Here is an 11,351-nt window from a genome sequence, read left to right on the forward strand (position 1 = left end):
GAGATCCCTGGTTTGGCCTCTACTCCTTAGACCTTTAATTACTTAATCCTTATCCTCTAGGTTTCTACGGTTTTTTGCTCCATCTCTTATAGGCTTTTTTAGTACTACTTAGGTCTATTAGCTCTGCGCCATACTATAATTTTTAATTTAGCTTTGGTTGTTATATACTCTGCGCCTTATATAATTATAGAACTCTATTTTAACCTCTCTTAGCCTATTCCCTTTAGTAGATCTAATTGTTAATCTTAATCGCTTAATCTATTAGTTCCCTTAGGGTGTCCGTATCTTTTATTAGAATAATTACGTCCTAGACTTTAGCCTTAAGTCCCTATTTATACTATACTATAAGCGCCCTATTATTCTACTTTACTTATATTGCTAATATTTAGAACTATATTATATACTTAATTGCTAAGGTTCGTTACGTAATATCTTAGAGTTTTCTTTTTATTATAGTTACTGCCTCTAGGTCTCTAAATATTTGTATAAGTCGCTCTATAAATCCGTTCTAGCTTAAGAACATAAACTGTACCTCTTAGTTTATAGTTATCATTTTATTTACCTGGATTTCTATAAGGTAAGGCTTAAACTATTTAAGTACTTTCCCTATTAAGAACAATCCTGCGTACGCTATTTAATCCATAGGTATTGCTAGCTTAGCTCCTTCTTACGCTACCTTAAAGTATATTTACGTAAGGAATCCTTTAAGCTTTAATCTCTTTCCTAAGTATCTTTTAATCAATAGTAACTTAACCTTTGCTGCGCCTATCCTGTTAATCCTATTTTCCAACGTTATATTATTTTCTGTTAGCTAGTCAACTATCTCTTATAGCTGTCCAACCGTTACAGGTTGCTATAAGTTAGTATCTGCTATACTAGTATCGTTACCTAACCTTAAAGTAGTTGCCGCCGTTAATAGCGTTATGGTGGCTGCTTTTAGTGGTATATTATCCAACTTATTGTATTTAATACTGTAACTAGGTAGTAATTGTGTAACGGAACCTTGTAGTAAGAACTACGGTAGGTCCTGTTATTGGGCTAAGTATATAGGAAATGCAAGTATAAAAGTTAACAACGTAATAATAACTGGTGGAGTGGTTGCCTAATAGATTAACTCTAATTGTATTCTAAGAATTACTATAAGGAAGGAACTATCTAGGTAGGGACTAAGGGTCCTTAAATATACAACCGTACTCCTAAGAAATCCTTCTTATACGTGATATATGTATACTCTATCTGCTCTATTATAGATTATATAGATCCTATAGATTATACAGATTACCCTACGTGACCTTGGTTACCATTCCTCGTTATATAGCTCTATCGGCTCCATCTTAGACTATGCCTAAATTAACCAACTAGCTTCTTCCGACTCTTCCCTAAATAGTCGTAATATTGTACTTAAAGCGTCCGTAACATAGACCCTTAGAGAGGAATCTAGCTCAAGGCTCTGTAATTGGCTACATTAGCTAGCGCAAGCGCTAGCGCCGCAGGCGGCGTGCTACCTACTACTGATTGGCCTATAAGTACCTATAAGTTGCAAGGGTGCTAAATATAGGCCCCTGTGGCGCAGCGCCAGCCGCTAATTAGCTCATAAGTATATATAAGTTCGTAGGCCCGGGCCGAATTCCTCTCCGAGGGTCTAAGTTAACTGAGATAACCGTACGCAGAGCTTCGCGTAGAGCCTTGTGTAGAGCCTCTATACGTAGAGCTTCGTGCAGAGCTTTGTGCAGAGCTCCGTGCAGAGCTTCGTGCAGAGCCTTGTGCAGAGCTTCGTGCAGAGCCTCCGTACGCAGAGCTTCGCGCAGAGCCTCTGTACGTAGAGCTTTGTGTAGAGCTTCGTGTAGAGCTTCGTGTAGAGCTTCGTGTAGACCTCCGTGTAGACCTTCGTGTAGAGCTTCGTGTAGACCTTCGTGTAGACCTTCGTGTAGAGCCTTGTGCAGAGCCTTGTGTAGAGCCTTATGTAGAGCCTCTAAGTAATAAGACTATATAAGATTATATAAGATTGCGTAATTAGTATATAACTTTACCTTAATTGCATATCAAGAAATATGCAGTTAGCTTTTAAAGTTGTTAAATAGGTTAACTGCGTATTAAGGAATATAAGTAGGTTAACTGCGTGTTATTTAACTTTTAAATATATTAAGTTAGTCAATTGCGTATTAAGTTAGTTAAATTATATGTTAAGTTGGTCAATTGCGTATTAAGTTAGTTAAATTGCGTATTAAGTTGGTCAATTGCGTGTTAAGTTAGTTAATTACGTGTCAAGTTAGTCAAATTGCATGTTAATTACGCGAAACGCGCTATACAAAGTCTACTTAAATCTCATCCTGCCAATATTTTCCCGATATAGGGACTATAGTCCTTTAAAATATATAATACCGCGCCTAATAAATATACTAAGTATATTAGTACGTTAGTATATTGGTACGTCCTACGTTCCTCTATTCCCACGTTCCTATATTCCGAACTTATAACGCAACTAACCACGTAACTCAGTCTTATAGCTTAACTAGCCCTAGCACCTCCCATACTTCCACCACTAGTCTATTTATATCTCTCCTTAATAGTGCTACTGCTGCTAATATAAGGTCCGTAACAACTACCTCTCTACTTTATTATAACCTCTACTATTCCGGATAAGGCCGCTTAAAGAGGTATGTAAGTCTTTCTATATAAAGAAACGCATTAAGTATTATAAATATTAGTTAGTAATATAAAATTAAAAAGAGCCTTATTATAACCTTACTAAGAGAACACCTAATTACAGAGCTGAAGAAAATAAGTCAAAGGCGTCGCGGTCGCATTAACGTGGTTAACGGGGTTTTGACCGCTCCCTGAGTTATGACCGTTTTGAACATCAAAACTTTACCTAGGTTATATCTATCACGCCTAGGTAAGCCTTATCACGACACACCGCCTTTTAAATGTATGTGTTACTTTAATTTTGGCAGAACAACAAAACTTTACTTAAAACAGCAGGCGGTACGCTAGCGCGGTCATAACCCAGGGAGCGGTCAAAACCCCGTTAACCACGTTACGAGTTAAGGTTGTTCGAATATTTCCATTTGATATGGGCGATCGATCTACATACGGCTAGTAGAAGGCTTGATCGACACGCACTTACATCGAGATGTGACAAGGTGGTCTACGTATCCACGTAATCGCGCAAGGCTGAATGGGGAGCAGGGAACTGTCTGGGGCTCGACCACCGGTCTATGCGGCTGTGATGCCGAATAGCTGCATTTGGTGGAACGAATAAAAAACCGCCACATCACCCTCGCCAAGAAGCCTCTCAATGGCTCGCCGTGGCTTCTAGGAGATTTACTACCACAAATTCGCATAATCTCCAAGGTGAGTCGTCTTCCCTCTTTATTGCGAGTATCTATCGGCGAGGAATACTGCGCGACTGTAGTCACGTGCTGTCACCAGTATGTTTAAGTTTGGCAAGAGCCGGAAGAATTACTCTACGGCGCAACCTGGCCCTATTGCGCCTCGGCCTAGTAGTACCGAAAAATATGGGTTGTTTCCCTTGAAGGCGGGGGCGCTATCTGAGGCGACAAACTCGCTGGTAGAGTAAGAATGTTATAGCACGATAGAAAGGGGCGAGGCTGACTACTGTAGTATTGTGGCTATTCATGGCCTTAACGGAGATGCTTTCGGGACGTGGACAGATAAGGAAGCCGACGACCAAAACGCTAAAGAGCTTTGGCTGGAGACTTTGTTGCCCCAAGCTATTCCGGAATCGCGGATCATGACTTTTGGGTATAATTCTGCTGTTACTAATAGTGTGTCCGTAAGCAAGATAGAGGATTTTGCGACGGATTTGCTTATACGGCTTAATGGGGCGCGGAACACAGAGGAGGTAAGCTTTTTGGAGAGGTTATGGCTATATGGAAGGTACTAATTTGTCGAGTGTGGAAAACGTCCATTGATATTTATCTGTCATAGTTTGGGAGGACTTGTCTTCAAGAAGGTATATAACAAACACTCCAGTTTTGTGAAATAGCTATTAATTTTCGTATAGGCTTTAGTTCTGGCACATGAAGCTAGGATCCATTTTGGCGATGTTTTGGATTCATGCTATGGGGTCATGTTCCTGGGGACCCCGCATAGGGGATCAAATCATGCCTCGTGGCCAGCTACGCTTTCTGAAATTGTTAACACGGTGACTTGGACAAAAAGGCTCAGATCGGATCTTCTGAAAAACTTGAATGTCAATGCAGATGGCCTGATGACACTTTCACGACAGTCTGTACAGAGGCTGGCTCCCCTAAAAGTCCTCACTTGTGTGGAACAGAACGTGATACCACCTCTATCAACTGTGGTAAGTGTGTCTATGGAGTGCGCTGAAAGAGTATTAACTATTGTTCAGATAGTACCGCCGGAATCCGCTGTTCTGGCCATCAGGAACGAATTCGTCATTCCTGTAAATGGCAATCATCGAACGATGTGCACGTTTTCTACCAACCAACCCCAAAAATTCCAGCCTGTTCGTGATGCATTGGTAGGGATGTGTCAAGATGCTCTTCAATCGGCTCAAGCAGCACATTCGCCTCCAGTGAACATCACAACACCGATCCCAGATAGGCCAGCTTTGACCAATAGCTCATCCCAAAGCAGTATCATTCTCACACCTAGTAGCTCAACACCTCGTTCAGTCATTCACCAACAACCCACTAGCATGTCCTCAGGCTCTTCAATCCTGCATCGTAACATTTCTGTGCCTCAAACACCTTCTGTATCACCAACACAGTTATTACAGGGTGACACCGACGCTTACCAAAATACTCTTCGAAGCTGCCGGGACCAGCCCGAGGCAAAATTGATCGTATGTGGCATGCACAGGCGCAACTCTGGAGGTGTATACGAAGACTTTGAAGGAACTTTCGTAGTTCCTCAGGACACTGAGGTCAATGACATACCTGAATTTATTCGCACCCAAAGTAAGTCAAGCAAACAGCTAGTGGAAAGCTCAACTACTAAATCTGTAACTGTAAGACGTCGGTTTCTTGAAGGAGTACACTATTGGGCCTTGTGAATATAGGGCGGACATTGCTTTTCTTGGCGAAAGCTCTGTTATCAGCAAGACTCGTTCTGACTATGAAACATCAACTATTGAAGTGGTTGCTGGAGCGCCATCGTTCAACGTTTCCAGAGGTTTGAGAATCAACAGAAAGCAACGATTTGCCGAATTTTTCAGCAAGCTCTACCCCGATACCTCTAATCCGAGCCTTGAAGGCGGAGAGTCCTCTTTGCGTCGTCCTACCAACAATACTATTCGATTTGGTCCAAACCGCAATTCGCGGTGCTTGCGTATTTCTTTTATGAGGACTGTTCGAATCCCGCAAGATGGGAAAGATCACAAGCTTCCACCAGGCCTTGGCAAATTTCCCCTTTTCAGCGTAAAGGACTTCGAAAGAAAACTCCCCAGAGAAATGATCTCCAAAGGGGGTATATTCTTTCCAATGTATCGTATGTCAACCCTCTGAACACCCAACCTGTTGAAAGGCACTGGAATTAATCAGACCCCCACAGAACGAGAGGCGATGTGGGTCATGTTTGACTGTCCAAAAGATCAACATTATGTCATCCGACCGTTTGTTGGTGGTGTTAACGGCATATCAGGAGAACCAATGATTGGAGATATGCTCTCACTGATGCGGCGCTTCAACAGAGTCACGCAGGAACAAGATTATGTTGTTGTACCTGAACAGCCGTGGTTAGATGGAATTGCGATCTCTCCGGGCAAAGTTGCCCAATTTGTAGCAACTGCCGTCAAAGGTACTGACGACAGTGGAGGCAGATTCGACAGGTCTCGAGCACCACAAGCACCAATGTCTCAGTCCTTTGGGCCGAGATCGATCGAGTATGAAGTGACTAAGAGAGATGTAGTGGGTGGCTTTCAGCTTCAAATCATTCCCCAATACAATACGACTCGAATGTCATTCTCGAACGAGCAGGATGTTTGCTTTATTGGCGAGACTTCAGAGTCTGCACAACCAATACGCCACGTAAACGCAAGCAAGTACGACGTGTTAAAGAATTCAATCGATCTTGGGCTTGAGGTGGGAACTAAGGTATATGTCAAGGACGTCGGAGAAACTCGAAAGGCACCTAGAACGAAGGTTGTTCGGGACATGTGGGATGAGATTGCAGAAGCACAACTCTACGCCCAGGAAATCAAGATAGAAATACACTATCTAGAAACGCAGAGACCACCCGTTCCTCAGAGCGAAGTCATTGTTACTGAAGTCGGCGGACAGGAAATTGAACTTGAGGTAAATTCGTCCTTATTTCTTCTAAACGGACTAACAAGAAGACAGATAGAAGGTAACTCAACCTCTATGGCTTTGCGTGACCTACTTTACAGAAGCTTTCCTGTTACAAAGGACGACTCGTATGGTATTCTCATAGCCGGAGCCGTAAGTAATCAGCCAGCAGCTATGATAGAAGCTGGCACTGTGTTCGACTTTCTTCTCCTTAAGCGATTCATTTCTGAAGACGCAGCGGAAATGACCGTGAACAATAAGAAGTGTTATCAAGCAACATGGGTACGTACCTCTTTGTAACGCAAGAAAATTAGCTGAAGTGTACCCCAGGGGCCACGTAGACTTACGACATCCTGGGAACACCTTTATTGGATCAAGCTACCGGGTGCACGCAATAAGAATGGCGGCTTTCCTCTTTTCGGCGAACAGATCCTATATATGGATCGTGAGCGTTTGTTTCCCATGGAACATCACATTATCCCTGCCAAGAATTTGAACAAAAACTTCATTACAGTAATTCGCAAATACGACGAACGACCGTTAGCAGATCTCCGTGCGCTTATGGGCCTGGAACAATACAGCTCGACTTTGGGGCCAATCAAAATGTTGTGGATTTGGCAGGAAACAAGCTACCAGATATTTGTAAAAACGCTTACTGGCAGGACGATTACACTCGAAGTCGAGGCCAGCTGCAGCATTGGTACCATTAAGGCCAAAATCCAAGATAAGGAAGAAATCCCGCCCGATCAGCAACGGCTTATATTTAAGGGTAGGCAACTCGAGGACGGTATGACTCTCTTCCTATTACTTGTGAAAACTAGCTAATGGTTCCTAAGAGAGATATATCATTCAATATGACATTCAAAGGGTAACTTATAATGCACTTGTTCTCACGTATAGCCTGTCCGCTAAGACATATTTCTTAGGAAGCCACTCTTCACCTGGTTCTCCGTCTTAGAGGGGGACAACCTCCAGTGTCAGTGCGCCTATCCGATGGAAAGACATTTGATGTCGCTATCGGAACCAACTTCACAGTATCCTGGTTAAAAGAGGAAATTCGCGCAAAAGCTGCCATTGCTGTCGATGAACAGGTCCTCATATGGAATAACACTATCCTTAAAGATGGCAAGAATGCACTAGTAAATTTTGACGCTCGAAGTTAACGCAGCACAGGTCGTTTACCCAAGAACATTTTCGAACATACTGTCTACGTGGACCTTCGAGCCATCTCACCACTATCCCTTGCTGCCGGCGGAAACATCACGCAGTCCATAGCAGAAGATCACAATGACCCAAGAATGTGGGACGTTTCTTGCGCCAAGCTCCTCAACATCCAGATCATTAACGCCGCCCACTTTGAAGATGTCACCGGGTTGTTGACACCTGCTACCCCTGTGGATGCCAGAATGTACCGTGATCTAAAAATGCCTTATTTCGAGATCTATAATGAGAGTCCGTCGAGCGTGGGCGTTGGAAATACAACCTGGCGTAGCGTGACAGCCGCTCTGGGTTCTGCGCAGGATAGCAATGTGTTGACGTATGATCCTAATAATCCACCAAGGTGCTCCAAATACAACGTGGACTGCTCTAACCTAGCCGATCAATTGTAAGTTATACCCTCTGGCTTATCTTATTCCACTCTTTATAGAGTTTATTCTCTGCCTGTTATGAAAGTACCAAGCTAAGCACCTCAAATCCAGCGCCCGCCCCTGCCAACACCTTTTCTGCGACTCTTGCTGGGCAGAATACCGGAACAGACGCAACACCTCGACATGTCCGGATTGTTCGCGGCGAATTGACAGAATGATCCGGATCTTTAGTCCTGAAGTCCCGGTAAGAGCTAGTATGGATCATGATTCCGCTAAGAATCCAGTTGTGTTGTTGCAGGATTTGGGCGGGGCGGAGCTGCCGAGGTTTAGGAGTATTCAGGAGGCTAAGGAATAAGTGGGTGGAGTAGGGCTTGGTGCTCGTGAGAGATAAGGGGTGGATTTGTATTGGAAACAATTGGGGATTTGATGGTTTAGTGAGTTGCTGAACTATATCTCGTGTTTACTATATTAGTGACCTATGTTTTATATTTCGGCAAATGACAGCTATGTCCCCTAAAATATTAATTCCGACCCGTATGTCATCTATATTAATTTTTAGGACCGCCATGCCACCCTAAACCTCTACGTGTTATCACATGTTACTGATGGTGACGCAACCAACAATGTCCAACGGGAACTATCTGTCCTCTCTACGTTGGCAGGAGAAGCTTCAGAACGGCTGGGTATTATGGACAGCGTCCCCAGGAAGCCTCAGCCCGTGGTATAAACCGTAAAAGAAGCTGACTGGCTCTATTACGAAGGATCTTTTACGGCACACGCACTCCATAACGTTCTCGAAAAGACCCAAACGGAGATAGCGCAGAGGAGTGAAGAGCTAGAATACCTAGGCTTCTATAACTTGTACCCTTGCAATGTTACATTTAACATAACTAATGGCTGAAATCTGCCTTAGGCGACATCACCGTCCTCATACGACAGAAATGGGCCATTATGAAGGAGCATATCCGGGACGTAAAGTCGTGGAAAAAACTCCTCTCTAACATGGTGGTCATAATCTGTCGACCTGAATCGAAGTTCCTTACTACCATCGTAATACTGTCTGACGACCTAGATCGTCTAGACGAACTATGTCTCAGTTGTCTCGTATCTTGAGCTCGTATGTCTCATCGAACGTCTCATTACCTGTTTCTCTTAACTATGACCTACTACATGACGACGTCGTCGTTATTATATTTGGACCTACCTGATATATAAAAGAGAGCTTCTAGAGCCCTCTTTAATAAACAGAGTTCTCATTCCTGATCGTCCGTTCAACAGTTATAAGCCCGGGCCGTTTACTGCATTATCTTTAATTCCAAAGCCTTTATTCCCATTAATTTAATTATTATCTTAATTATAGACAACTACCCACAATAACTTCTCAACAAGAAACCCCTCCCGTTATTATATCATCCGTTATCCTTACAAGCCTAAACAACTGGGACGAATAAATTAAGGTTATTAAGTTAAAAGCAAATAACAATCGTCTCTAGAAGTATATTGACCCATTAACACCTAAGACCGATCTGCTATAGCTTAAAGAACCTATTTATGCCTCACCCAAGGATACTAATAGCTGGGGGAAGATGAAGCTTGCGGACCTAGATAAGGAGGAGAAAAAGGAGCTCCGTATACTTAAAGCCGACTATAGGGACAATATAAAGCTATACAGAAAACAGCTGTTAGCTCTTAATATATTACGCAGCCACATCCTAAGCTCTATCTTACATACCTACCTTATCTACACGTTTAAATGTACCACCACCTATAACGTCTTAGTATTTCTTAAGAAGAGAATTACTCCAACTAACTACGCCTAAAAGCTTTAAATAGCCACTTAATATATAAGGCTTAAGAAGGCGCCTCGGAACTAGAACTTTAAGGTCTAGTTATAAGAGTAGGAGAAGGTATACACTAAGTGTAAGGAGTAAGCTCTACCTAAGGTAGATAGTAATCGTTTAGTAAAAGATTTTATATATATAGTTAAATTAATTACACTAAGCTAGTTAGAATATTGGAAGAATAAGCTTAATAAGCATAAGTAGGAGAAGAAGACGCTTTCTACCTTTTTTAAACTGGTTAAAATATACTAAAACTACCGTTGTACAAACCTTGCCTAGAAGGGCAAAACCCCATAAGGAGGATCCTTTAGAGTTACCTTTAAAGACAAGTCACCAAATTTAAAGCCTAAATTAAAACCTTAATCGTTAGCAGATAAGCAGAAGAAGGAAAGGCGACTACCGCTAGAGTGCCTATACGGAAAACGTTACTATTTTAATAAGTACTGGTATATTATGGAGTTAATTTCTTACCCATTATAGTTTAAACCAAGTAACGAAATTTAGAAGAAGGTAGATAAGAAGATTGCTAATATAATACCTAAAATTAAGGCTTATATTAAGCAAATCAAAAAGGATAATTAAGCTAATAAGAAGGACAATCGAGCTAATAAAAAGCTAAAAGATAGCAACTAGTAGAGCTCTTAAGAGCCCTATAGAAACTTTACAGTTTATTATATAGGATCCAACAACACAGCTTCTAATTACGAGCTTCGCGATAGTATAATTCTTAACTCAGAAACTAGCCTATACGTCTTTAACGATAGAGCTAGGTTTATCAGCAATATTAAGCCTATATTAGAACGCGTCTACACAGGCTCGTATATAGAAGAAATCGTAGGCTATAGTATAGCTGCAGTTACAATTAATAACCTAAAGGGGAAGAGATAGATACAGCTCTTAGAAGCAGCCTTTATACTAGGCTTCTATACTAACTTAATATATCTTAATAAGCTTAATAATAAGGAAGTCTATTAAAACAATAAAGAGAATACTTTCTTCTATGGCGACGATAAGACGTACACCTACTATAGCCGCCACTATGGTTAAAACACTATTAAATATAATAAGCCAAAAAGTGACTTACCTAAGGCTTTATTTGCGACTTAATTAAAGCCAATAAAGCATTTATTAAAGCCTCTACTAAATTAGGCAGAAGGCCATATATAGCACTAGTGATTGGGCTATATAGGAAAAGACATAATTAAGTAACTACCTTAGTTAGTAACGGGCGCGATTATAAAAGGCCCAATAACGGTAAAATATAAATTATATAGAGTAAGTAAAGCTTATAAGGTAGTATCTAGAAGACCTCTAACTTAGTTACTAGTTCCTTTCTATAAAATCTACCTTAATTTAATACCCGGAATAGTCGCATTTAATAGTAATAAGTACGCGGTATACTTCCTTAATAACGCGACACGAATAAATAAGGTAAAGACGATGGCTAAAAAGTCATCCCTTACCTAAATTGTTATTAAATATTATAATATTATCGAACGACAATATGGCTTTAAGGTAGCCATTATCTACATAGATAAAGAGACGTCTCTTATAGGCGAATTTAAGGAATAGGCAGCTAAATGAGGAATTAGTTTTAAAAGATTAGCACCTAATACTTAATTACAAAACGGTCCAGCAGAACGATCTAG

The 11,351-nt window shown here is 41.4% G+C and overlaps 1 protein-coding gene across 1 annotated transcript; it reads left to right on the forward strand.

Annotated features, from left to right (window-relative positions):
* Window positions 1–3,347: 3,347 nt before the first annotated feature.
* On the forward strand, window positions 3,348–8,427 carry K441DRAFT_640868 (uncharacterized protein). Its single transcript, XM_067646632.1, has 13 exons — window positions 3,348–3,576; window positions 3,625–3,865; window positions 3,917–3,976; window positions 4,028–4,327; window positions 4,376–4,946; window positions 5,002–5,475; window positions 5,539–6,281; window positions 6,327–6,554; window positions 6,603–7,059; window positions 7,109–7,140; window positions 7,199–7,397; window positions 7,446–7,878; window positions 7,973–8,427. The coding sequence occupies exons 1-13, from the start codon at window positions 3,434–3,436 to the stop codon at window positions 8,214–8,216; spliced, it is 4,125 nt and encodes a 1,374-aa protein (XP_067501327.1). The 5' UTR covers window positions 3,348–3,433; the 3' UTR covers window positions 8,217–8,427.
* Window positions 8,428–11,351: the final 2,924 nt, after the last annotated feature.

Source organism: Cenococcum geophilum (assembly GCF_001692895.1).
Source record: "Cenococcum geophilum 1.58 unplaced genomic scaffold K441scaffold_36, whole genome shotgun sequence".
NCBI lineage: Eukaryota > Fungi > Ascomycota > Dothideomycetes > Gloniales > Gloniaceae > Cenococcum > Cenococcum geophilum.

Bases quoted from the DNA above. Each gene is read 5' to 3' on its own strand.
- K441DRAFT_640868 (XM_067646632.1), top strand. From the start codon at position 3,434: ATGTTTAAGTTTGGCAAGAGCCGGAAGAATTACTCTACGGCGCAACCT. The intron at 6,555-6,602 runs GTACGTACCTCT...AGTGTACCCCAG, and splicing joins AGTGTTATCAAGCAACATGG to GGGCCACGTAGACTTACGAC. The intron at 7,398-7,445 runs GCAAGAATGCAC...AACGCAGCACAG, and splicing joins TAACACTATCCTTAAAGATG to GTCGTTTACCCAAGAACATT.